Raw genomic sequence first — 27804 nt, 5'->3', positions numbered from 1 at the left:
ACAGTTTTATACCCTCAGTTGTTTGAGCATTTTTTTCTCCCTCTCCCTGCTTGACAATTGGAATTCTGAGTTACAACTTGGTAACTATTCCATTATCCTTCTCCTCACCACAATAGTGGTATAATATATATTAAGATACATAGATGTATTATGGTTCTATATTCTGTACTTAACATAATTTGTTCAAATTCAATTATACACTTACCCCAGGATAACATACAGCCTACTTCATTGGCATCATCTAGTTGATTCACAGAATTTGACATGCAGTGCTAAAATAAAACACTTGTTTTCTAGTCATTTTATAAGTTATTTGTCCACAGTAAAGAAAGAAACCAGTTCTGGCTTCTTGCCCTTTGTTACTTTACACATCACCCTTCCCTATTTATTTATTTGTTTAGTTTTAGTTTTTGCAAGGCAATGGGGTTAAGTGGCTTGCCCAAGGCCACACAGCTAGGTCATTATTAAGTGTCTGAGGTAGGATTTGAACTCAGGCACTCCTGACTCCAAGGCCAGTGTTCTATCCACTTCGCCACCTAGCCGCCGCCCCCCCCCCCCCCCAATTCGTTTTTGACTTGAATTTCCTAAGCAAGAAACTCTAGTCAGGTTAAATAATTTCTGTTCCTGTGTTGACAAGTAACTTCATTTTAAAAATATATATAACAGTAACCTCGTGTTATGAACAACTAATATTGACTTAGCTCTTCTCAGCAGTACGGTGATTTAAGACAATTTCAAAAAACTCATGGTAAAAAATGTTCTCCATATTCAGAGGGAGTTTTAAGTACAGATTGAAGCATACTATTTTCACTTTATTTTTCATGGGTTTCCCCCCCCTTTTATTCTTTTTCTTTCATAACATTGACTAGTATGGAAATGTTTTACATGATTGCATATACATAACCCATGTCAAAATGCCATTTTAGGACAGGGAAGGAGAAAATTTGAACCTCATAATTTTATAAAAAATGTTAAAATTATCTTTACATGTAATTGGAAAAAATAAAATACTGTTTTTAAAATATGTACATATGTGAAACAGATTAGAAGGAGGAATAATAGGAGTTAATGTATATGAGATTCACATGAATCTAAATATGAGATTTAGATGATAAATAGTACTTGAGCAGATGATGAGAGATGAATCAGATTCCTCTGAGGTTTTAAGCTTTGATGGACAGTGAGGATGGTATGGTTGTTAACATAGGGAATCCAGAAGGTGCAGATATTGGGGAGAAGTGATGTAGATTTTGGGTATATTGAGTTTGGAGTGCTATGCTAAGATAAGCATTGAAAGCTAAAGAGACTTTGGGACTGGATATTTAATTTGGAAATGACTGCCCTGATCATTGAGGCCCAGGGCCTTAGTCAAGTCACCATAAGGGAAAGAGTAGCAATAGAAGAGCTGAGGACTGACAAAAAGTAGGACTATATTTCATTGTCAAAAGAGGATTTGAAGTTTCCCTAAAAAAGGAGAAACTAAAGTTTCAGTAAAATTCAAACATTTATTGAACTTCTGGGTTCAAGACACTGCACAACTTTGAGAATACAAAGACAAGATGGAAAAACTACCTCTGCCTTCAAATAGCTTAGATTCTGCTGGAGAGTTAACAACATGAAAGCATTTTCACAGGAGACTAAAATTAATTTGAGAATGGATACCCTCACCCAGTCTATTCCCAAATTTTTGTGACTCTACTCTTCAACTTATGTCCTGTCATACCCTTCTCTCTGTCCCTAACACAATCACCCTAGTTGGATCCCTTTTTTACATTTTACTTAGATTACAGTAGTTTCTTAAGTGATCTTCTGCTGTCAAATAAAAGTTTTCACACAACTCCCGGATTAATGGTTTCTTTCAGTGTTTTCCTATTACTTAGGGTAAAATTTTAAAACTTGTTTTAGAATTAAGTCTTTCAAAATCCTTCCATTTCATATTGCACCATCTATGCTTTAGTCAAACTGACTGCCTTACTGTTCCTTGTAAATAGTTAAATTTATCTCCCTTGCAAGCCTTCATGCAGCCTTCATCCACCCCTTCTCATTTCAGACTCTTGGAATCCCTGCCTCCCTTCAGTTTCCATCTCAAGTACAATCCAGCTTCAAGAAGTATTTCTTAAATTCTTAGTTTGTATCTCCGATTTCTGCATCCTTGTTTAATGTATGTCTTATATTTTACATATCTGTGAATGTTTATTTTCTTATTGGAATGTAAGGAGGACAAGTTTTGTCTCACTCTATTTGTATTCCCATTCCCAGAATATTAGGATGCATATTATATATTAGGTGCTTTATAAAAATGCTTGTTCATTCATGGTGGTATGTTAAAAACCAAAAGGAAAGTTTAAAAAAAAATGAGCTCTGTCTTGGATGTATTGAGTTTGAGATTGCTTTTGAGATGTACCATTTGATTCAAGCTTAGGAGAGAAATGGGGCTGGACTTGGATATTCTTGTCAACTGCAAAAAGATGATTGGACCTGTGAGAGCTGATGAAATCACACAAAGAGAAAAACTGCCTATTCCTGAGAGATGTACTTATCAGAATAAAGTCCACTGAACCTCAGGCTTTCGGTTTTGGCAAAACCAGAACAAGCTAAATAGAACATAACATAGAATTGGTGAATAAAGAGCCTTCAGCTCTTTTTACTCTGAAAAAAGTACTTTGAAGACCTTGAATTTGTGCCTAGGTCACTGTTTCAATCTGGTTGCTCCTTTTTCACGAGATATTCTCTGGTTTATATTGTTTAAGAGTCTTTAGGATACCTAGAATAGTATTCTGTATTTCAGTTCTTACTAATATATGATTATGGTCAAATGCTTTACTCTTTGGGTGTCAGGTTTCTTAGTTCAGTGCAGCCTTGTGAAATTAAACCAAAGTAAATACAGGTGCTTTAAAAGCCCAGAAGAAGAGAAAGTGTGTGACCCTGGAAGGCTCTGAAATCAGAGGATCTGGGTTCAAATTCCAATTTTTTGATATTTGCAATGTCTGAGATTTTGGTCATTTAACTTCCTTGGGTCTTCATTTCCTCCTTGGGAAAATGAAAGGATTGGACTTAGATAAGCATCTCAATTACACAGATTTATGATTCTAAGATTCTTTTTAGTCTGCAATCTTCATACCCAGATTGTGTGAAAGAGAAACATGGGATGTGAGCCTTTTATTTCCTTCTCTCCTTATTGTGGCCAGGACATGAATATTTAAAACTTTCTATGAACATTAAACCCTGTTCTGTGGCACAAAATTTGTCTTTGTGGGTACCATAACTATTATTTTTTCCTTAAAGGCTATGTTGCTAGCATATCATCCTTTTAAATTTCACCTTCTGTCCCAAAAATGTTATTTTAGTCTGATTTCAGACATCAGTAGAATTCAATGGGATGCTCAGTTTTTTTTACTCTATCAGCTGGGTTCTGTTCTTATTTGTTAGTAGAAATTGTTTATTACAGAGGAATATTATCCAAAAGAGAGTGTATCCTTTTTTAAAATTTTTTTTAGTTTTTGCAAGGCAATGGGGTTAAGTGACTTGCCCAAGGCCACACAGCTAGGTAATTATTAATTGTCTGAGGCCAGATTTGAACTCAGGTACTCCTGACTCCAGGACTGGTGCTCTATCCACTGCCCTTATCTTTCCTTCTTAAATGGCAAATTTTGTGAGTGCAGAATAAAGAACCTTATGATAATTGATCTCTCCTATTGTGCTAAGTTAATCTTTTTCTTCTTTCTTGAGAGGATCCAAAGCTGATTGTGTTGGTGTCCAGGAAACAGCCTGTGTTGAGTTGGTTGCATCATGACAAGTGAGGTTGTGGAGGATGAAAGCCAATTCTACTTAAAGGCAGAGAAGTACTGGAAAGATGTCCCTCCCACAGTGGACGGCATGCTTGGGGGGTATGGCCATATCTCCAACATCGACATCAACAGCTCCAGGAAGTTCCTGCAGAGGTTTTTGAGGGTAGGCAGGTCTTGGGATTTTCCACAGGCAGGTATGGGGTGGAAAAATATTGTCTGTCATCATAAAATGTGATTTGAATGGGAATAAATAGCTGCTCTGATGTGTTGGAGCTCAAACTAGCTGGGTGTTTTACATGCAACACTTCAGGCTTCCTAGTTATTACCAGCTACCAAAAAAAATCACTCTTCTCTCTTTTCACTGATGTATAGGTGACTATAAAAGAATCCATAGGATCCTTTCAAATCCATGACAATAAAAGGAGACTTCAGTGATATATCCAGATCCAGTCTTGAGAAAAGCTATCTTCCACTACTTTTTTGACTCTAAACTTAGTAATATGACATAGCAACCACATTCTTATATTGTAGGTTTCCCTCCTACCTCTCTACATGGGCCATGTATCCAGCTACTTTCCAGTTTACTTGATCTTTTTCAATGGTAGGGTAGTAGTAAGCTCACTGTCTCATAGCTAATTGATTTAGGATACTTTTATTTATAATATGCTTTATTGGCAGTCTGCCACTTATACCCCTTATGGTCAAATTGTTGGAATTAAATTCTATATAATTATGACAAAGAAATATTCAGATAGCACTTAGGTTCTTACATATAATATCCATCATCTGTTCAACATAAAGTTCACAAAGAAAACCTACTTTTTTAATGACTCATCTGAAATACTTTCCATGTTGAAAACTCTTACAGATGTCACCATGTAACCCCAAATCGCCCTGAAAAACATATCTTAATTTACAAAATGAAGCACCAAGAAAAACTATGTGCTAAGGTTAACACAACAATGCAGTGGTAGGACTATGAATAAATAGATCCCATAGGTACCTCTAATGATGAACTGTTCTACTATTTTTAGTTCCAATTTTTCCCTCATCCCCAGCTTCTGGATCTTCCCCGTTTGTTTTGAAAGGGTCCTTGAGATTTCATTGATCTTTCTTACTAATTCTATTCTCCTCTTTTCAGGAAGGTCCAAATAGAACAGGAACTAACTGTGCTTTGGACTGTGGAGCTGGCATTGGTCGAATCACCAAAAGGCTGCTCTTGCCACTGTTTAAAATAGTGGATATGGTTGATGTTACTGAAGATTTCTTGATTAAGGCCAAAACCTACCTGGGTGAAGAGGGCAGGAGGGTGAGGAACTATTTCTGTTGTGGCCTACAGGACTTCAGTCCAGAGCCAAACTCCTATGATGTCATTTGGATCCAGTGGGTTATAGGTAAGGTCTATCATCCTTTGGTTTCTTTTACACTGGGGTGGGGTTGGAAGTAGGAAGGAAATGTCATTGAGGCAGTTAATGTTTCTGCTAATTTGTAGGACATTCTTTGATCTTCTTTTCTGTTTCTGCCATGGTATCCCAATTATTGGTTATTTAATCTAATATAGTTCATTTGGAGAAACTTTTAATCTCTAAGATTTATTATTATCAGAAACAGATATACCCCATATGCAGTAGATTAACCAAGGGGAAATTTTCAAACCCTAGGCTTCCAGTCTCATCCCAGGAGAAATCGTTTTTTCATTTCTTTAGGGTTATCCTACAGGCCAAAATACAGCTTTGACAATCCTTTGTACCTATTGCCTCCAGTTTATTTAACACCATCATTACTCCAATTCTGAAACTCGAAATAGGAAGACTGTACTCTCAGTGCCTCTGCTGTGTAATGCGATGTTTACTATGTCAGTCCTCTTTGAGAATGCCTTTTGAGCCACTAGCAGTGCCCCTTTTTCTATCATGGAGCGTTCTCCTTCCATGACAAACCATAGTATCCCTCACAGGAAATCATGCTGTCACCAAAAGTAAAGTGAAAAAACCTGTGTTCTGCTCCCCACATTCCTAAACCTATTCTCATTGTCTTTCTTTGTGATCATATTTATAAAGCTGTCTGAAAGAAAGTACCCTAATGAACTTCACACTATGTAGAGTTGTGTAACGGAGATTTTCTCCACCTCTTAATTCCTGTCTGTCTTTTTCAGGTCACCTTACTGATCAGCACCTTGCTGAATTCCTACGTAGGTGCAAAGTGGGCTTGCGGCCCAATGGCATCATTGTCATCAAGGACAACATGGCTCAGGAAGGAGTGATCATGGATGATGTGGATAGCAGTGTTTGTCGGGACCAGGAGGTGGTACGCAGGATTGTCCGCCATGCAGGTCTTAACCTCCTGGCTGAAGAGAGGCAGGAAAACTTCCCTGATGAGATTTATCAAGTCTACAGCTTTGCTATGAGATGAGGCCCAGTTTGACATGAAAGACACAAGAAGGGACCAGTGTGTGGATTTGGGGGGGAGGGGGACTGGAACCAACTGACAGCTGTTGGGTCCAGCTGTGTTGTTATGGTTCAAGAGGATAGAAACAGCCCTGTGAAGGCTGCCAAATACACCTATATGTTTGCTGTCAGTTTACTCTGTATAGATTCTATATTTAAAAGAAAAACCAGACACAGGAGGTGAAGGGCTACTGGACAGGATGGAAGGTGAGTTGAAAAGGTTTCAAAGTGAAGTGCAAACCAGCTTTTTTGTGAACAAATATGGAAAGTAGACCTGGATCATAACCATCTCTTCATTCCCTACCACCCCTTCCTTTGCCTGTCTGGAGACTTATTTTTCTTCCAGGAGCATGGGTCTGGGAAAACATGGTCCTGTACCAGATGACTTGTTTTCTTTTAAGTCAAAGGTTTGGCTCTCTTAACAGGAAGTAAAATTACCTTCAACTTTGCTTCTGATGAAATTTAAAAAAGATTTCATTATTTACCTAACTGGGGGAAGCAAGTTGTACCCATCCTGTTAAAATACCTATATTAAGGCTTTGTTTCCTTTCACAGCTATTAACATGTTGTGGGACTGTTCAATGTTTCACTAAGTATTTTTTGTGCTTATCTCCCTATCCTTAAGAAATGTAACAATAATTAGGAAAAGGGTTAAAGCCCCCCACAGTTATTCTAAGATTAGAGCAGAGAATTTGCTTGTGGTTTTACTCTACTCACTGTGCCTTGCTTTTGAATGTGGTTCTTCTGTGGCAAGCTGTTAGCAGTGTTGTTTTCAGTCAGAAATAAAAAGTAAATTCATTTGGTGTTAAAACCCCCATGTAAGGCAGAATCAAAATGTTGTTTGCTGTTGCTCATGAGCAGAAAACACTCTTGCTGATATCTTGGCCTGGGCTGTTTCTGAACTCTCATCTGATAGTTCACTACTTTTTTCCCACTGGTTACTGAGTATATTGGTAAAACTTTTCCTGTTCTTTACAATGGAAGATAGGAAATGTGTCTCTAAAACTTGAGAGAAAGAGACTTTGTCAATCTTTAATTTTACAAATGATCTCATTTAATTACTTTAGCTTACTTCAAACATCAGTGCAGCATAGTATATAGTGTTATACAACTTCAAATGGCCAGCATGTCTTTAATAAAAATTTTGTGTTAACTTTTTTGTGGAGCGGGAATAATGACTGGGTTTTGGCAGTGAAGTTTCACAGTCTGGATTTTTAACTAAATGGTGATTTCCCATACTTGGTTGAAACTCTCACAAAAGACAAGACTGACTTTGATAATAGGGCCATATACTTAAATATACTTGTAATTGCCTTTAAACACAAGTTATATATAGCTCCTTATTTTTCTAGAAGTGAAATAAGAGCTCCTGGTTTTGGCACTTTAACCATAAACTTAACATTGGGGTTGGTTAGTTAAGACTATCAACATGTTAATATGCTCTGTACAGACTACCTACAGCCTATTGATAAGTTGAGGTAGCTGAAACTGGCCTGATTTAATACGATGCACTATGACCTAATAATTTTCTCGAGTGCAGTTTGTTAGAAAGAGGTCTGAAGCTTATCTTTCACTCAGTAGCTATTTCCCCTGCCACCCAAAAGGCACTTTGGCAGGAGCTGCCAAGTATTAGTTAAGAGACCATGGTTAAAAAAAAATAGCAAAGGGACTACACGTCTGACCTCTTTGCCCCATCCCATATCTCTTAATTCTGAAATAGAACTTATTTCTGGGTTTCCAGCGATTATAGGAAGAGACTGGCTTAAACTCCCTTCACCTTATATAAGCGGCTTTTCCATTAGGGAAAATTGTGAATTTCCTACAGCTCCCAGAAGACCCAAGTGCTTGCTAAAATACTAAAGAATTTCACAGAACAGTATCACTACTGTCTTTGTACCAACATAGATTTCTTGTTCCCTCCAATACTATTCTAGAGATAAGTTTCAGTGGACAAACTGCTGCCCAACAAGTAAACTACTTAAAAATAGATGAAAATGAAAGGATATCATTCAATGTGCCTCCCAGACCTAGAATCCAGTGCCTGTTCCCTTCAGGTTGGGATCCTTAGCCCATGGCATAAGGTCACCTTTAACATAACACAGCTTGTATTAGGAATGAATGAATGAAGCTTCTATTAAGCACCTCAAGAAACCCTAGGGAATACCCACCTATCTTTCCTAGCACCCAGCAACAACCATGTCTTTCCCAAACCTCTTTTTGTTTAGATGGAGATAAATGAGGAAAAGGGCTACCTCCTCTCTCCTCCCAGAACCCAGGGACCTACACTCCTTTAGTTAGCGCAGATGGTCAAACTATCATGTTAAAGCTGCTCCAACCATTGTGTCTTTCAACCTGGGAAATCTCAAGTGATCCTGGGGAGGGGAAAGAGGACAGGGCTGGGGGGGGGGGGGAGACAAATGGGAAGATGAAAGCTTGTCTGGATCATATCAAACATCATCATCATTAGAACCACTGTGCTCAATGAGAAGATACCACTTTAGCCTATCTGGAAGGGGTAGGGCCTTGACCTTAACATCCACAGGCCAAGGTCGAAGTTGTTGGCGAATGTACACACGGCACAGATGCTTAAGGGGTGGGGGACAGTACTCTAGTTGTTTTAAAGAAGTGTACAGGACCTTGATCTTTTCTGCTAAGCAGCCAGCGGGGTTGACTTCAAAGTTGCTAGGCAGCTGGATTCTCTGAGAACTAGCTACCATGAGCTCCAAGACAGTCTCTGCTTTCTGCAGGAGTTCAGAGTGGCTGTCATCTTCAGGGCAGCCTGGGTGAGAACAGAGTCTCTCAAAGATAATATGAAAGCCAGACCAGCAAGATGGACCATGGAGGGAGCAATTGTAGGAGACTCCAGATTCCAAAAGGAACCGCAAAAGTGGAAAGTGCAGCTTAAAGTTCTTGAGGCAGATATTGGTGAGAGATTCATGGGGCGGACATTCACTAGGGTCTGCTCCATTGGCTAGTAGCAGCTGAGTAACACGGAAGCAGAACCGGTTGATCATGCGGGCCTCCTCTTTGTCCCCTCCCACTGTCTCACCGAGCAGGAAGATGATGCATGTAAAGACTGTGTCACCATCTTTGGTGGTAGCCTTTACGTTTGCTCCTAGAACATAAAAGGAGGATTACACTGCTAATTGGGTCAATATATAAATTAAAAGAGATTAATGTACTCTGGTATTCATAGCAGATACAAACCTAAACCAGAATGGTAAAATTGTGTACCCAATATCTGAAGAAACCAAGTAAGGTGAGAAAGTGGAGAAGGAGGAAGTATGAATGGTAAAGTGGACTTCCACAATGCCTAGCTCCACTCACCTCCTTCCAACAAAAGCCGGATATTCTCAGTGTTATGGATTTGGACCCCATCACTACTGGCTAGTGCATGAAGCAAAGCTGTCTTTCCTGTGGAAAAAAAACAGTAAACATACTCAGCCTCATGAAGGAGACTGCTGGCTAGCAAGGAATTGCTGTATGTATAGGGGAAAAGCTACCTCTAAAATATCCCCTATATCTAGAGCTGCTGTTCTCTTGAACACTCTCTAATAAAGCCTCTAGTCCTCTGTTCTTGGGTTAAGGGGATGGCGTAGAGTTAAATACGATTTTATAAGATGAGAACATATTTCAGAAAAGGTATTTTTTGTTTTGATCCTGTTCATAGACCCCTTCTCGGATGTATAAAATACATCAAGATTACAAAGGAAACCAGTTATATTAAAATTCAGATATCAAAATATTTTTTAAAAAACAGTAGTACTTACAGACCCTTTAATTTTTGAAGCCCCTAGCCTAAGGTGAACCCTGGACTAGTTTGGTAGCCCACAAAAGGTGGACAAAATCCTCGATAACACCCCTTTATGAATCTAGACATGATAGTTGAAGACCACTGTTGGTTCTCTTAAGTCCCTTCCAGCTCTTAAGCCACTTAATTTTTAGTTTGCTTTGTCAACTATGAGGGGAATAAAGTTTGGTATGTTACTTTCAGAAGAATTACTTGACACTTGTGAGAAGAAAATGGATGCTTAGTACCTTATTTAGAAAGGCTAAACAGAATTAGCAAAGGTAACTGGAAAAGAACGTGGCAGCCTTAAGAGTTGGGCCTATGCTAAAACAATAAACTACCATTCACATTTTGCCTAATTCTAGATTTTTTTTTGCAAGGGAAGAGTTTGAGGGAGGGATTAATCTTCATAGAATGTCTTCATCTTATCCTCCAAGAGCTACCAACCATGTTTGTCAGCTGCGTTAACATCAGCCCCAAGATCCAGTAGTCTTTGCAAACAGGGCAGCCGCTCAGGCTCCTCACTAGCCAAGTCCAGTGGGCTACTCTCATGGATCTGAGCAGAAAAAACAGAAGGGGGTGGGGCAGGGCAGGTGGTTAGCCAAAAGCCACCAGTGGTTGCAAATGGGGGGGGGGGGGAGGGGGAAGATTGGGGGACATGAAGTTAGGATTTAAATCTAGATGGGTTCCTGATGATGGGACATTAAAAGAAGCTTTGGAGAAATGCCAATGTAAGTTAGCTATAATATGTGGAGGTGGTTACAAACTACCAAGCCTTTTCATTCTTTATTCCTGGACCAGCATACCCGATCTCTCCTGTTAATGTCAGCTCCATGATGCACCAGCAGCTCTACCATGTCAGGTTGGTTGCGAAGGACAGCAATGTGCAGAGCAGTGTAATAAGTGACAGGATCTAGAGACAAAGAGGCTATGAGACTTCAGTGTCCAAAGCAACATACATACATTACCCCACACACCTAGCTCCAGAACCCACTTTTGGTCTCATAGTAATAGGTTCTACAGATATATTGCCAGTCACAACATCAAGGTATCAAGGGCAAAAGATCTAAGAGGAACAATAACCAAAATTTGAGGTACCAGTAGGTGCTTTGTTCCCGATTAACAGAACCATTTACCCAGTCCTATGGTAATTAGGTAGGACCTTTCCTCCCCTAAACTTAAGTCTTAGACCAGGATTTCCCCTCCCTCCTAGTGGTTCAAATTTAAGCTAGTGAGTCTCAGCCAAATCCTCCCTTGTAAAGTTTTAACAAACCTAAAGTGCAATACTAGTAATACAGACCTAGCCAGCCCCAAGGAGAAGCACAACATGCTCTAACCCCCTCTATCTGTAATTAAAGCAGCTACAAATCACCAGTAGCACAACTGTGTTAAAATGCCTTGTCCAGCCATACATTACTCATGACTGCCCATTGCCCAGGCCCTACCTACCCCATGTAATCCAAGGACCACATTCTCCTTTGCATGGAGCAGCCTGGTTCTGTGGCCATTTACACGACAGGAAACTAACGCCTTCGTGCCATGATTTATGCCCAAAGCAGCTTATCTGCTCTCCTCTCCACACGGTATTAACAAATAAACTGCAAGACAGCTCAGAGAAAAGCAGCAAGAAATTATCTTCTCTTAGCCCTGGGCTCAGTGCCAGCAGGTGCATTTTCATTAACGTTAATGGGAGAGGCGACATAACTGGGGACTTGAGGAAAGGCTGCAAAATCAATCACACAGGAGGAGCTGAAGCAAAGACAGGGCTTCAGCTAGAATAGAGGTGGCAAGAGAACCATTTAAAAGGCAGGGAGAGGAGGAGGCACTCAGCCAAGTCCTCTTCTCCACCTCATTAGGCATTTGCCCACAAGTTGAAATGAATGTAGCTGCTCTCAGAGATTAAGCAGTAAAAATTAAAGTGATACCTGAGGAATCAGAGGACCAGAAACAACATCTAAGGCCTGGACTTTACACCAAGGTAAGGTCGCACTCTTAAGTTGCCTACTTAGTCCTGTCAGAGAAATCATTTTAGAATGAAACATCACTAATCAACTGACCTTCAAAGTTGAGGTTGGCTCCATTCTGCAACAGGGTGTCAGCTGCATGTGTCAAGCCAAGCTCTGCCATCTTTAGCAGGGAATAGCTTACACCTTCCTGGTAAAAGGGGGAATGTGCCTCTCTCTCCAATAGCTCACTGAGAACTAGGACCCGACTTCCATCATCAGCCAGATAAGTTGGGCTGAGACACAGGAAGGAAATGAAATGGTTAGAAGGAAACACACTGGGAGGAGACCTAAACATAAGACATCTGGTATGAATGGAAATACATTCCTAATGAATGTTAAAAAGAACTGTGCTTTGGGGTGGCTAGGTGGTGTAGTGGATAAAGCACCGGCCCTGGAGTCAGGAGTACCTGGGTTAAAATCGGGTCTCAGACACTTAATAATTACCTGTGTGGCCTTGGGCAAGCCACTTAACCCCGTTTGCCTTACAAAAATCTAAAAAAAAAAAAATATCTAAGAACTGTGCTTCCCAGTGGTGGAATTGTGAACTTGCAACAACCATTCTGGAGGGCAATTTGGGAATTATGCCCAAAGAGCTACAAAACTGCATATGCTCTGATCCAGCAATACCACTACTAGGTCTATATCCCAAAGAGATCATAAAAAATGGGAAAAGATCCATATGTACAAGGATATTCATAGCAGCTCTTTTTTATAGTGGCAAAGAATTGGAAATTGAGGGGGAAAGCAGAACAAATTATAGTATATGAATGTAATATTACTGTTCTATAAGAAATCATGAGCAGGTGGATTTCAGGAAAACCTGGAAAGATTTACATGAACTGATGCTGAGTGAAATGAGAAGAACCAGAAAAACTGTTCACAGTAACAGCAACATTGTATGATGATCAACTATGATAGACTTGGCTCTTCTCAACAAAACAGTGATCAAAAACATTGCTAAAAGACTTACGATGGAAAATGACATCCACATCTAGAGAAAGAATTATGGAAATCTGAATACAGATTACAGCATACTATTTTCACTTAAAATTTTTTTTCTTTTTTGTGGTTCTTTTGTTCTGATTCTTCCTTCACAACATAATATGGAGATATGTTTGAGATGACTGTACATATGAAACCTTTATCAGATTGCTTGCTGTCTTAAAGAGGAAAAAAATTTGGAACTCAAAATCTTACAAAAATGAATGCTGAAAACTATAATATATGTAATTGAAAAATAAAATACTAGTAAGACAAAAAAAAATAGTGCTTCAATATTGTAATTTAGTCCTGTATTCAAACTGCCCATTTGAGTATTTGCTCATCCCCTAAAGAAAATTTTCTCTGACAACTTTTTGTACAACGATGTTTATCTGTTGAATGAAATGTCATGCCAGTGTTGAATACTGGAGATCTGCAAAGTTATAGGTTCCTGTCACTGACTTCTCTAGTTGTTTTCTCAAATTACTGCCTGATGGGTCATATTTAGTATGCCCCTGTACACTCAGGACTAGTTTGGTTGTTTGGTCATCAATATCAAGGAGTTGAGACATCAAGTTAAAAAAAAATACAGTACCAAGAACTCAATCTACCTTCTTTTGTCACTACTCCCAGTAATTCCATAATAAGGAAATGCCCATCTAAGTCTACCATGTACTATTGTAAAAAACACACTACTTCCTCAAAAGAAAGACTGTCAGAAATGGAAGGAATCTTTTGAGATCATCTAAACCTCCTCTTAAAACAGCATAGTTTTCTTTCTTTTTTTGCAAGGCAAACAGGGTTAAGTGGCTTGCCCAAGGCCACATAGCTAGGTAATTATGAAGTGTCTGAGACCGGATTTGAACCCAGGTACTCCTGACTCCATGGCCAGTGCTTTATCCACTGTGCCACCTAGCTGCCCCATAGTTTTCTTTTTTTTTTTTTTTTAAAAAAAGGTGCTTTTTAGCCACAAATGGTTTTCTAAAGAATAAATGGAGACTTTCCTAGAAGGGGTTCATTCACTCCCACTGGTCAGAACTCTAAATGCTGAAATAACACCCGTGTTTAAAGGAATATTACTGTAACATTTTGCCTGAGACAATAAAGGAATATAGTTATACCTCAATTTTTAAATAAACAATAAATGAAAATGTAAGTTGTAGCAGAAGGCATATAAGGAGAGTGAATCTTTCCCTTCCAAAAGGATTTACCATAATACTCTGTAAGGGTTTGCTCCTTCGATACCCTTTAAAAAGATTTGATGACCAGATCGAACAACTTCAGAGGCATATTTGACTATGAAGTACTGACACAAAGGCCCTCTTCCCATTCATCTCTATTACAGATGGAGGATATTAAGAAATAGAGAGGAAGAAACTGAAGTAAGAATGTGGATTTCTTCAAAACCACAAAGTCAATTAAAATTCAGGACTATTCTCCTGAATATAGTATCCTGACTCCTGACTCACTGCATCATAAAGACTGGCACTGGCTCTCTGGTTACAAAAATCTTTGTCCCAGTTACAAAATCCATTGTCAGAAAGGGGGTATTCCCACTTGTCATAACCATTAGGTAGTCTTCATTGCTTTAGACAAACCATAGAGGAAAGGAATTAAATTACCTCTCCAGACTGTCCTGTCTGTCAGGATCTTGTATCCCCAGAGATCCCAAAATTGCATCTACCAAAGGCTGGTACTCAAAAATGATCCTCCGAAAGCCATGAAGAAAGGGCATTGTGGTAGCTTGGTTGGAGTTCCCAAAGGAGACTCGCATCAATCGCAAGAGTTAAGGGCTGTTTTTTTCTGAAATCAAGAAATTGATCTGGGTTCATTCCCTCAGTGGAGTCTGTGAGCACTTCTACATCACTTCAAAAAACAAGACATGCATAAAAAAAGACAGAACCGCAGACTATGAAGAGTTGAACAGTAATTTAGAAATCATTTCAGTCAAAGTTCCTCATTTGACTGCTACATAAACAAAGATCCAGAAGTCAAGTGACTTTCCTAAGATCATAGAGCTCCTGCTGGCATAGCAGAGTATCAGAACCATGTCTCCTGAATTCTAGCCCAGGAAGTAATTTCTACTTGTAATTTCCATCAGAATGCCTCCTTAGCCTAGCCAAATAAAAATGTTCTTTTCTTTGGCCTGTAAGAAGTCTCTAAGTGGTTTATTGCTGTGTATCACCATTACCATTTTAGATAGTGAGAGTCAGTAGCAGTCAAGCTGTCAGGGGCTACTACAACATTAAAACTACTGCTGCTACTCTGATCAAGACAACAAATGATCCAAGGCAATTCAAAAGAGCCATGATGAAAAATGTCATCTATTTTATTTTTATTGTTTTATTTTGTTTGTGTTTTCTTTAAAACATGGTTACTAAGGGAAATAAGTTTTGCATGACTTCACATATATAAATGATATCAAATTGCTTGCCTGCTCAAGGAGGGGGAGAGAATTTGGAACTCAATATTCTTAAAAATGATTGTTAAAAATTTTTAACACATAATTGGGAAATATTTAACCAAATAAATAAAAATATTTCTTTAAAAAAAGAACTACTGCTCTAAGTTCCTTGAGAATGAAGCTTTTTATTTAATTCATCTTTGTCTCTCTCCCTGCATGTAGGAAAGTGTGGTCACATAGCAGATACTTAATAAATGTTTGCTGAATTAAGGTATTTAGTCAGATCTTCTCAGAGTTAAAAGGGATTCAAAGGAAATGTAATGCAACCCATTTCTGAATGGGCATTTCCTTGACCACATCCCAAGAAACGGTCATTTAGCCTTCCCAGTGATCTCTGGAGACAGACCAGCTCATCACTGTTGGTAAGTTTTCCTTATGTGAAGCAGAAAGCAGCCTTATAACTTCTACCCCATTGATTCCTAGGTCTGCCCTCTAGAAGTTTCATGTGGAGCATGTCTAATCCCTCTTCCATATATATATATATATTCTCCTTGTTACCTCTTCATATTTAGTGAAGGAAGTATAACAAGGAAGTATAACAAGACATACTTCCTACAATATGGTTCTACTGCATAATTTCTACATATATTAATATATTTTTGATACCCCTACCAAACTGAGCTCCACAATAGCAAAGACTGTGTCATCCTACCTGCTTTTCTTCCCATTGTGGGATGCAATGCTCTATACATAGCAACATAAATATATGTCCAATCAATGTAAAGCATATACACTAATTGTATAGAATTGAGATTCCAAGCTCCAAGGAGACAGAGTCCAGTTCAATTTAACATTTGCTAAGCTTGTACTGGAAAATAAAGAGAGGAAGTTATTTGCCCCAGTTAAGTAAATAAGTAGAAAGCTTACCGTGTAGTATCAGTTAAAGATATATAGCAAAGAACTTTAGGTTGGGAGAGTTATTATTTGTAATAATGCATTCCACAGTATTTGAAATGGTTGAAAAACACTTTCCTTGTAATCTTGTGAAAAGAAACTAAAACTCTTGGAAATGATACCCAAAACAATAATCAGGTCTTCAAATCCATTCGTACCATTGAACTATTTATACAGTGTCTCTGAATACAGAATAAGATGGGCTGATTTGTTGCTGCTTTGTCTTTTGTTCTGGAAGAGACCTTGACATCAGAGAGGTGAGGCATGACTTGCAAGTGAACTGGATTTATAGGAGAGAGGGCCGTGCAAAGTCAGCCTCATCTCTTTTCTGGAGCCATCTAGGTCCAGGGATCGAATATGCATCTGAGCAACTGGATGTGGGCCTGAATGCAGGGGAAGACCGAAGACCTTGGGCTTTTTAAGCTAAGGTCTTTAACAGGTCTCAGTTTGAGTTATGAGGCAGAGTTTGGCCTCTTTTACCTAATCCCTCCTCAAAAACAACCACCACCAAAATTTACATCCCTTTGGGCAGAGACCTGCTATTACCCGAGAGGGCAAGGCACTGAATGGGGCAACGGGGCGCTCCCTCTGACAATTACTTGTGCCTAGGCAGGTCACTTTACTTCTTTGGGCCGCAATTTCCACATCTACAAAAATGGGACAAGAATCAAAGCCAAAGCAGCTTCCCGAAGAGCTCTGCGTCCCTACGGACGAGCCGTGCGCACTGGGAGAGGGGAGGGAGGTTCTGCAGACGGGGCAGGGGCCGGTTTTAAAGGCTGGCGAGTGGTGAGAGCGGGCAATGAATGAAGGCTCCGGGCCCTCTGCGAGGGGCTCAGCCTGCCCATCCGGGGAGGGAGCTGCCCGGGTGATGAGCTCCGCCTCCGCCGCGGGGGCCGGGGGCGGCTCCGGGCCCCTCGGATCGCGCCTGAAGGAGGTACCGGCAGGCCCGTCCGCGCCCAGCCCGCGCGGGAGCCCGACCCAGCCCCGCCCTCCGGAGACCCCGGCTCCGACGGCCGGCCCGCCTCCCCCCGCCCTGCGCCGGCCCGGCAGCCCCCGGCAGCCCCCGGAGCCCCGGCGGCCGGCCCCGCTCACCCTCATCGATCCCGCGTCCGAGGCAGCAGGACCCGGCACCGGAAGTGACTGCGGCTGTAGCCGGGGAAAGACCGGAAGAGGAGGAGCGGCAGTGGGGCGGCCGGCTCCTGGCCGCCAGCGCCCCCTGGAGGCCCGGAGGTGCAGCGCACGGCGCGGCGCAGGGCGGCATAGAGCTTTCCCGTTATCTGAGGCCGCCGCAGGGTGGCTGCGGGCATCTCTCCCTCCTTCATCCCTGGGCAGGCAGAATTTGGGCTGAGCACTGAGCGACTTGGCGCCTGTACCTTTGAGTTTTCCTCATCTGTAAAATGAGGGGCCTGAAGTGTCTCATAACTGTGACATCTTATTTCCCGACATTCTATTCATTCAGTATAAAAGTTTTATTTCGGGGGGATGGTGGTTGTTGGATTGTTTTTGGTGGAAACCTGTAATCTTCGATATATGGTAAAGCATACCTATCGGTTTTCAAAAGCGGTCTGACAAAATCTATGTGAAAAAACAAGGGGGAAAATTTTTTTTGAAAAAGAGTTAAAGTTTTTGTAATTTAGTTTATATGATAGCTTTTACCTTTGTTTTTCCTTCTTTGTCCTATAATGAAATTGTTACAGGGGCCAAAATTAAAAAAAAATGTATTTAACAAAGTTCCATTCATCTGACTTTAATTAAAGTCTCCATGCTAGACAGGAGCCATGCTAGACATTGTGGATATAAAAGGTGGAAAAAGTGATACCTATACAGAAGAACCTAAGTTCACCTTTTTAGAGCTAGAAAAGATTTTAGAGGCAACTCATGACATCCCAAGGTCTCAGTGGCAGCTGCAGCAACCCTGCTACACAGGCCTGACTACAGAAGGGATCTGTTGCTGGTTACCTTCCTTCTCTGAGGATCATGACATCAGGGAGGTGATGTCATGACATGCAGGTGAATTGAATTTAAGTGAGGGAGGGCTGTGCTAAGTCACCAGCCTCCCTTTCACCTCCAGAATCATCTAGGTCCATTTTCTAGATACAGATTAGAACACTGGAGATGGCCTTGCAGGGATATAAGAAATGTATATCAATAAGTTTAACCCTGATCAAGCAATTTAAAATATTTTGCCTCTGTTTTGACACCTGTAAAATAAAGGAATTGGACCTGCTGGTCTTAGAACTCCCTTCTACTTCTAAATCTATGATCTTATAGAGTAAAATTCAACATAGAATATGATTGGGACAAAGGAAAAATCTAGTCAAAGTTCTCTAGCAAAATGTGACGAGGGAGCAATCATTTTCAGATAAAAGAATCAGAGAAAGTTTAATGGAAGCGGTGATACCCAAGGTGAATCAAGAGTAAAGAGAATTTTCTCTCTTTTTTCCAACAATTTAATTATGTTTAATTAAAAAAATTTTTTTGTCATCCCCACAACCTTCCTTTGGGGGGGGGGGGGAAGAAAGAAAAATAAAATCTATCTTCCCTGATTATAATGTCACTCTAAGCCTTTTTATATCAGAATTAGTCTTTCCCTTTCTCATTTGTACCCCAGTGCTTAGCACAGTGCTGAACAAAGTAAGCACTTAATGAATACTTATTGAATTGAATTGAAGCTAAAAAAATAAATTCCGACATTGGCTATGTCCTAAAATGTATGTCTAGTTCTGTATATTGAGTCCATCAGCCCTCTGGCAATAGGTAGGTAACATTCTTCATCATCAGTCCTCTGAAACATGGATTGATCATTACATTTCTCAGTGGTCTCTCTCTTTACAATGTTGTTGTTATTGTTTTCCTGGTTCAATTCACTTTGCACCATTTCAAAAAACATCTTCCCAGGTTTTCCGGAAACTAGCCTTTTCATCATTTCTAATGGCTCAATGGTGTTCTATTCTATTCATATATCAAAATTTGTCCAGTCATTTTCCAAATGATGGACACCCTCTTAGTTTCCAGTTCATTTTCTACTACAAAAAGAACTGCTACAGGAAAGGTAGAATTTCAAGATTAAAATGAGAAGGAATGGGAAGAATACCCATACTGATGTAGAGAATGACTGAAGAAGGATACTGTGAAATGAAGTATGAAAAGTATATTAGTACTAGATTGTGAAAGGCCTGAAATATAAGACTAAGGAATTTATATTTTCATCCAAAGGGCAATGGGGAGCCATTAAAGGTTTTTTGAGACAAAAGTGATGTGAATTGAGCCTTAGGAAGATAATTCAGATAAGCTTGTAAAGAACAAATAGGAAATCCAAGAGAATGGAGAAAGATTGATTTTTTAAAAATATTACCATTAGTACAAGTCAGAGATGATTAGGACCCACACCATAATGATGGCAGTAAGAAAGGGGAAAAGGAGGGGACAGTTACAAGAATTATTGTGGCAGTTTTGTCAATAGTACTTGGAGATAAGAGGGAGGAGGAAGAGGGAAGAGTCAAAAGTAATTCCAAAGTTTTGAGTTTGCATAATTAGGCAACATTGTCAACAGAATACGGAGGAGAAATTGTTAGAAGGGGCAGGTTTAGAGGGAAACATGATGATGAATTTAATTTGGGATAGGTAGAATTCTCAGTCTCAAAGGGCAGTCTAGGTGGGGTTGTGTAGACAGTAGTTGGAGAGGCAAGAATAAAACTAAGGGACAAGATTTTTGTTCTGAGGTCCCATCTAGCTCTGACGGTTGATCTCAAACAGTTCTCTGGCACGTCAGGCTCCACATTGTTTGTGAATGGTTATGGTGACTGGGATGGGGTCATGGACAGGATAAGGGTCTGAAGATGCCCTGAGCTCTCCTAGTCTATTTTTCTTCATTCTTACACAGTCTAGTCTGAACAAGGTTTTCAGTGAATGTGGAACTACTAATAGATAAGCAGAAAAGCTCTCATCAAACAAGGGAGGATACATTACACAAGGACCACAAGGAGGCAGCATGACTTCAAAATTATAGCCCTCGGGCTCAACTATTCAGAAAACATTGATTAAGCTCCTACTGTATATGAGACCCTGTGATTGGCACCAGGTGGCCATGGATAAGTGCAAAGATACAAAAAGGCATACTCCCTGCCTTCCTGAAACTTTGGTCAAACAAGATGGAATCAGACTTCTGCACAAATAAATAGAATACAAAAGATTGATTAAAAATTTAAGGATGGAATTACATCTAAGTGAGGGAATCAGAGAAAACACAGAGGAGAAGGTCATGCTAGGATTGGGAAAATAATAACAATAAGAGATTACAGGAAAGTCTTCTAAGCCCAGGGGACAGCTGAATGCATGCAAGTGGCAGGAGGAAGAATGAAGCTAGAAGAGCTAGTAGTCCATCTCTGGCTGAACAAAAAGGATGTCCAGAAAGACAGTATGAAATACAGTCGGAAAGAAACTGGTGTGGTTAAAGCCCTATTCTGATGCTTTGTGGTGGTGGTGTGACTGGGTTCTTGAATATTTTAGTGAGCATAACCTTAGCAGGTTCTAACAGGCTGAAATAACACTAACCACTTTCATTTATATAGTGATTTAAGGTTTGCAAAATTATGTATGTTAAAGGGGAGTATTCACCTATTAGTCCTTACACACTTAAAGTAACTAACAAGAAGCTCTGCCCTAACACCTTTGTCAGGAAAGAACGCCTCCACATTGAGTCAATCAATCAAAAAGGTGAATAGATGAAAACAAAGCCTAGATATAGCTATTAAATCAACCAAAGGCATGTCTACTGGGGTGACAGGAAGGCTGTTCTCATTAATCAAGGGACTCAGTCATACCCCGGAGGTTTTATATAAAATTAGTACAGTAATCTAAATTTGAACATTTGTGCTCCCAGCTACTTAGTAGTGGAAGTCATCCCAGACAAACCACTGAGAAAAAAATCAGCCTCAATCTCTGCCTTCTCCCTTTCCCCCTTGCAAATTTCAGAGGGGGAGGATTTGAAAGCCCTTTCCCAGCACAACAGATGTTGTCAGAAGTTTCTGCATCAAGAGCCTAGGACAAACCAGATACTCTGAAGGATAGCAGCTTCAGAACCCTGAGAGGCAGCCCAGAATAAAAGCTTCACCATCCCTGTGAGAACTTCAGGAAAAAGACTTCCAGGCACTAGAAGCTGTGAATGACCTTTTGCCACATGTAGTCCCTAAATTTCAGCCAACTTTACTCTGGACTTTGTAGGTCCTGATAGGAGAGTATATCATACACTGAGTGAGGGTAGGAAGGTGGAGAGGCAGGGGGTGGTACTCTATTCTTCCTCTATTGCTTCAGTAGAATCTGCCTTTCTAAATGCTAATTAAGTCTAGCTGATAAACTGCTATCAACTGGTAATGATGAAGAGTGTATTGGGAAGATACTCAGGAGTATGCTGAAGCCAAAGAGAATAGTCTTGGGAAGCCAATTTTTAAACTTTTATTGTAAGCAGGAACACCTCAAAAATCAGTAAACTGCAAATCATCATTGTTGTTGAGTCTTTTCAGTCATGACCAACTAATAATAATGTTTGTCCTTCATTTTCTTTTTTTATGCCTAATTATCTTTTTTAATTTAATATTTATTCTCATTTTATACGAATAATTTTTTATACATTAATAAAATATTCTTGTTTAAGAGTAAATGAAATACCCCCTCTCCCTATAAATATAGACTCACTTGAGCGATAAAGTAAAGGGGAGAGGAAAAAAAAATTAAAATTAAAAAAAGTAATAATTGTAGGTATGGCCAGGTGGCGCAATGGACAGAACACCAGCCCTTGAGCCATGAGCACCCGAGCCCACATCCAGCCCTATACACCCAAAAGTCACCCAGCCGTGTGACATGCAAGCCACCCCAACCCCACTGCCCTGCAAAAACAAAAAAAGAAAAAAAAAGACCCAAAATAAAATAAAATAGTAACAATAGTAGGGGTGGCTGGGTGACGGACAGAGCATTGGCCCTTGAGCCAGGAGCACCCAGGTCCAAATCTGGCCTCAGACACCCAACGATCACCCTGCTATGCAGCCCCAGGCAGGCCACCCAGCCCCATTTGCCCTGCACCCCCCCAAAAAAATAATAATAATAATAAATAAATGTGCTTGAGTCTTTGTTCCAACACCAACAACTCTGTCGCAGGTGGATCACATTTTTTATTATAAGTCCATCACAAAAGTTACTTCCATATTTTTCCACCGTTGCCATTGCTGATCACAACTCCCTCCTTTCGTATTTCCCCACTACCGTGTACTATATTTTCTCTCTCCTTTCACTCTGACTCTGCTGTAGAGTAGCTGAGTGGCGCAGCAGACAGATCCCTGGCCCTGGGGCCACAAGGCCCTGAGCCCCCATACCACCCCTTAGGCCCAGCATCCACCTGGCCCTATGGTCCCAGACAGTCCATCCACTCCCAGCCCCTTGCAAGAAGTAAAAAAGAAAATGTGTTATATCTGACCACTCTCCCCACATGGTCCATCCTCTCCTCCATCACTCACATTCCCCCCCTCCCCCTGCTCCCCCCTCCTTCTTACTCCAGATGCCTATATCCCACTGAGTATATATGCTGTTTCCTCTCCTAGCCACCTCTGATGAGAGCGAAGATTTCTTCATTCCCCCTTGCCTTCCCCCCTTCCATATCATTGCAATATCTCATTGTAATAAAGAAAAATCTTATTATATGAAATATCTTGGCCTATTCCCCCTCTCCTTTTTCTTTCTCCCATTACATTTCCCTTTTTTCTATTGACTTCATTTTTACACCATATTTTATCTTCAAATTCAGCTTTCTCCTGTGCTTCAACTATAAAAGCTCCCTCTACCTGCTCTATTAACTGAGAAGGTTCATATGAGTATTATCAGTGTCATTTTTCTATGCAGGAATACATACAGTTCATCATCATTAAGTCCTTCATATTTTCCCCCTCTTCTCCAATCTCTATGCTTCACCTGAGTCCTGTAGCTGAAGATCAAACCTTCTGTTTAGCTCTGGCCATTCCAACAGGAACATTTGAAATCCCTCTAGTTCATTGAAAGTCCATCTTTTTCCCTGGAAGAGGACATTCAGCCTTGCTGGGTAGTTGATTCTTGGCTGCATTCTAAGCTCTTTTGCCTTCCAGTATGTCCTTCATTTTCAAAGAAGACCACAACATCAGGAAGGCAGTTATGACAAGCACATGGATTGGATTTGAGTGGGGGGGAGGCTGTGCAAAGTCACCAGTTTCACTTTGTCCTCCAGAGCCATCTGGGTTCAGTGGCCAGATCTAAATCAGGATGCCTGGAAATGGCCCTGGATGTGAGGCAATCAGGGTTAAGTGACTTGACCAAGGTTACACAGCTAGTGAGTGTCAGAGGCTGGTTCCAAACTCCCATCCTCCTAATTCCAAGACCAATGCTCTATCCACTGCATCACTTAGCTACCCATTATTCCTGACCCAATTTGAGATTTTCTTGGCAAAGATACTGGAGTGGTTTGCCATTTCCTCCTCCAGCTCATTTGACAGATTAAGAACTGAGGCAAAGAGGGTTAAGTGATTTTCCCAGACTCATACACTTGGTAAGTATCTGAGGTCACATTTGAACTCAAGTTCCCCTGAAGTCAGGACCAGTGCTCTATCTGCTGCCCCACTTAATCCTGTCTTAATCTCTTCTGTTTTCGTGACTCAGGGCAAATCTCTGAATTTTTTCAGTGCTGGTTCTTTATTCATTATGCCATGCTGTCTCTCCCCATAAACCATTGAAATGCTAAGGAAATTCCTATATTTCAGCAAATAGCGACTGAATGAATCAAGTCAGTGAGCACTGCAATAAAAATATACATAAGTCACCAAAGATGGAGAAATGCAGACTGAAGAAACATTGAGATTCACACCCTCACCCACATTACATACATCTATAACCATGAACATAGCTGAGCATGTGCTCAACTGGGGTGACAGATGGCTGGGCTGCTTGGCTCTGACATTTCTTAGTGGTAAAGCTAGAATGCTAACCCCTTCAAGAATTCCCAGCCTCACTTTCTTCTATAAAATGACAGGGAGGAGGATGGACTCCCAAAGTTAGGTCTATGCTCCCTTCTCACCCACCTTCAGAAAGACCTTCCACCCAGGAAAACAGTCATTTGTCCCACTTTACCAAGGCTCTTGTGCATTATCATTGTATTCCTCCTAGACCCTTTACTTTTTGAATGTTTATTAAATGACCCTGCCAAATGTGAGCGTACAATTTTAGCAGCTAGGCAAAATTGTTAATTAAAATCATAAATGGAGGAGGGGGCAAAAAGGGCAAAAGAATATATGACAAATGATTTACCAATATGGGAAATTCCCCTACAAAGGCATACCACAATCTGTAAGTAACTTAGAACCCAGAGAGGGTTGTCTGATGGGCAGGAAGATTATTTGACCTGCACAGGGTCACATACTTTGTCAGAATATGTATCCTAATGTTTGGTTCTGAAAATGTTGTCACTATGTAAGACCCCCAGATGGAGGCCAGGATAAATCACTCCCACAGCCCTTGGGAATGAGCTTGAGGGCAGAGCAAGGGGTGGGATGCAAGGAGACAAAAAGGAAGCCCAGAACCTGTTATACGACAGAACAATTTATTCCAAGTCTATTTTTCCTTCTGATGGCCCACCTCCTGCTCCCTCACCCTGACTTATTTCATGCAAGTGCACTTTATAAGTAAGATACCCCCAAACTGACACGAAACAAATTTCATCTTTTGGAATAGTATTTTTCCATTGACTTACACCATACAACATACATTTTAGAATATGTTTCAGAAATGCATGCAAGACTTCAAACCAATCTTTAATATTTCTTTGTATTTTCTCTAGGGTTGCCATTTGCCTTCTTGTAAGCCTCAGTTTACCCATCTTTAAAATGACAATAATGATAATAGCTCCACCTTACAGGGTTTTTGTGAGGATCAAAAGTGATAAAATTTACACTTTTTTTTTTAGGTTTTTGCAAGGCAGATGGGGTTAAGTGGCTTGCTAAGGCCACAAAGCTAGGTAATTATTAAGTGTCTGAGACCGGATTTGAACCCAGGTACTCCTGACTCCAGGGCCGGTGATTTATCCACTGCGCCACCTAGCAGCCTTGCAAATAGCATTTTTTTTTAGTTTCTTTTTGCAAGGCAAACAGGGTTAAGTGGCTTGCCCAAGGTCACACAGCTAGGTAATTATCAAGTGTCTGAGACCGGATTTGAACCCAGGTACTCCTGACTCCAAGGCTGGTACTTTACCCACTATAGCACCTAGCCACCCCCACAAATAGCATTTCTTAAAGAAAGAAAAAGAAGAGGAAAAATCCCAGCATAACTGATTAATCAATGCATTGAAAAACTCTGAAAATATGTGCAATATGCAATACTTGTGGACTTCCCAACTCTCCAAAGAGGTGGTATTTTCCTCTAATTTTGAGCCATACTGATTCTTTGTAATTTTATAAAATTCACTTTTGATTCATCTTTTTCTAATGTTTCCATTAACATTGTTGTAATTGTACATATTGCTTCTTGACTATAATTACTTTATTCTTTCCATACTTCTTTGTATTCATTATACTTGTTATTTCTTGGAGCCCATAATAGTCTACATTCATATACTATAATTTGTTTAGCCATTAGTCAATGAGCATCTACTTTCTTTCCAATTCTTTACTAACAGAAAAAGTGCTACTATAAATATGTTGATATAATATGGACACTTATTTATCAATGGCCTCTTTAGGGTATAAACCCAGTAATATCTGGACAAAAGGTATGAACATTTAGTCACATTATTTGCATAATTCCAAACTACTTTCTTAAATTATTTTACTAATTCACAGCTTCAGCAACAATGTACCAGTGTGCCTATCTTCCCACAACCCCTCCCAAATTGACTATTTTCATCCTTTTTCATCTTTGACAATTTTAAGGATATAAAGTAAAACTTCAGAGTTGTTTTCATGGGTATTCCTCTTATTATTAGAAATTTGGAGAATTCTTTCTTATTGTTATTAATACTTTGGAATTCATTTTTTGAGAACTATTTGTTCAAATTATTTGTTTGATATGACTTTTAGTGATATATAGATTGATAGATTAGCTAAATCTATATACAAATTTATATATATGTCTACATATACAGCTACATCTATATCAATAATAGAGAAATAGATTTGTATTCATTATCTATATCTATTATCTGTGTCCATTAATTATTTCTCTATCTTACATATAAAAACCTTAACAGAGAAATATGAGAAAGATTTGTTCCCATTCAATTGCCTCTTTTGTTACCCAAAATGCATTAATTTTGTCTGTAATCAAAGTTATCTTTTCGCTCTTGCATTGCCCTTATCCTGTATTTGATTAAGAATATATATCCTTCCCATGACTGAGAGGTATATGATCTGCTTCTATTCTAATTTTTTAATCGTATGATCATTAATATATCTTTAATAAATGTTGCATATCCATTTAGAATATATTGTAGAGTATGGTGTAAGATGTAGGTTTAAGCATAATTGCTGCCAGACTACTTTCCAGTTTTCTCAGCAGTTTTTTTAAAAATCAAATAGGGAGGTCTTTTCTAAGTAATATATTTTTTTCTCATTGCTAAAAACTGGGTGATTAAGTTCCATTATTTCTTTTTTTTTCCTTAGGTTTTTGCAAGGCAAATGGGGTTAAGTGGCTTGCCCAAGGCCACACAGCTAGGTTATTATTAAGTATCTGAGGCTGGATTTGAACCCAGGTACTCCTGACTCCAGGGCCAGTGCTCTATCCACTGTGCCACCTAGCCACCCCTAAGTTCCATTATTTCTAACTCTCCATTGTTTAGTCTCTTCCATTGATCTCTAGCTCTTTATTTTTAAACCAATGCCAGATGGTTTTGATGACTCCTTCTTTATGTTATAGTTTGATAATTGGAAGTACAATGTTCCTTCCTCTGTACGTTATTTCATCATTTCACTTGATATCCTAGATTTTTTGTTTGTCCAAATGAATTTTCTTATTATTTTTCAAATTCTATTACATATTCCTTTGATAATTTGATAGATAATGTATTAAATGTATAAATTAATGTTGGTTATATTGTAATTTTTTATATTGCCATGGGATATCCATGAGCACTGAATATTCTTCCAACTATTTAAACTATTTTGTGTTTCTTTAAGAAGCTTTTTGTAATTGAATCTATACAAGTCTTTCGAATGATTTAGTAGATTAATCCTGAGATACTTTGTGCATTTTGTAACTATTTGGAATGAGATTTTCCTTTCTGTTATTTCAGGAAGGGTTTCTTGGCAAAGGCAGGAATTTTAGCCAAGGCTTAAAAGAAGCCAGGAGGCAGAGATGAGGAAACAGAGAGAGAACGTGCTAGGCATGGGTGACAATGAGGGAAAAGGAACTGAATTGGGAGTTGGAGTATCTT

General features: G+C 39.7%; 2 protein-coding genes across 7 annotated transcripts in view; one reads left to right on the top strand and one right to left on the bottom strand.

The window, feature by feature from the left end:
• NTMT1 (N-terminal Xaa-Pro-Lys N-methyltransferase 1) overlaps positions 1–8586 on the top strand; it is a 44165-nt gene extending 35579 nt beyond the window's left edge. For all 5 annotated transcript variants that reach the window (XM_074210972.1, XM_074210970.1, XM_074210969.1 and 2 more), the window contains exons 2-4: positions 3732–3951; positions 4930–5182; positions 5941–8586. In XM_074210972.1, coding sequence (XP_074067073.1) covers positions 3790–3951; positions 4930–5182; positions 5941–6197 — 672 coding nt within the window. In that variant the 5' untranslated portion in view covers positions 3732–3789 and the 3' untranslated portion in view covers positions 6198–8586. The remainder of the gene's footprint in view (positions 1–3731; positions 3952–4929; positions 5183–5940) is intronic.
• ASB6 (ankyrin repeat and SOCS box containing 6) lies at positions 7264–17523 on the bottom strand. Of its 2 annotated transcripts, XM_074210965.1 has the most exons (7): positions 17460–17523; positions 14632–14812; positions 12080–12261; positions 10829–10935; positions 10470–10578; positions 9560–9646; positions 7264–9347 (listed from the first exon to the last, which is right to left on the bottom strand). In XM_074210965.1, the coding sequence occupies exons 2-7, from the start codon at positions 14781–14783 to the stop codon at positions 8680–8682; spliced, it is 1305 nt and encodes a 434-aa protein (XP_074067066.1). In that variant the 5' UTR covers positions 14784–14812; positions 17460–17523; the 3' UTR covers positions 7264–8679. The 2 variants fall into 2 exon arrangements, with proteins under 2 accessions (XP_074067066.1, XP_074067067.1); XM_074210966.1 differs by lacking the exons at positions 14632–14812; positions 17460–17523 and having other exon boundaries at positions 11472–12173.
• Positions 17524–27804: the final 10281 nt, after the last annotated feature.

Source organism: Macrotis lagotis, chromosome 1, assembly GCF_037893015.1.
Source record: "Macrotis lagotis isolate mMagLag1 chromosome 1, bilby.v1.9.chrom.fasta, whole genome shotgun sequence".
In the NCBI taxonomy this organism is placed as follows: domain Eukaryota; kingdom Metazoa; phylum Chordata; class Mammalia; order Peramelemorphia; family Peramelidae; genus Macrotis; species Macrotis lagotis.
Note: the sequence above shows the minus strand (reverse complement) of the source record. Positions and strands in the feature narration are given on the sequence as shown.

Bases quoted from the DNA above. Each gene is read 5' to 3' on its own strand.
- ASB6 (XM_074210965.1), bottom strand. From the start codon at position 14,783: ATGCGAGTCTCCTTTGGGAACTCCAACCAAGCTACCACAATGCCCTTT. The intron at 9,647-10,469 runs GTTGGTAGCTCT...TTTTTTCCACAG, and splicing joins TAACGCAGCTGACAAACATG to GAAAGACAGCTTTGCTTCAT. The intron at 9,348-9,559 runs GTGAGTGGAGCT...TTTATGTTCTAG, and splicing joins CCGGCTTTTGTTGGAAGGAG to GAGCAAACGTAAAGGCTACC.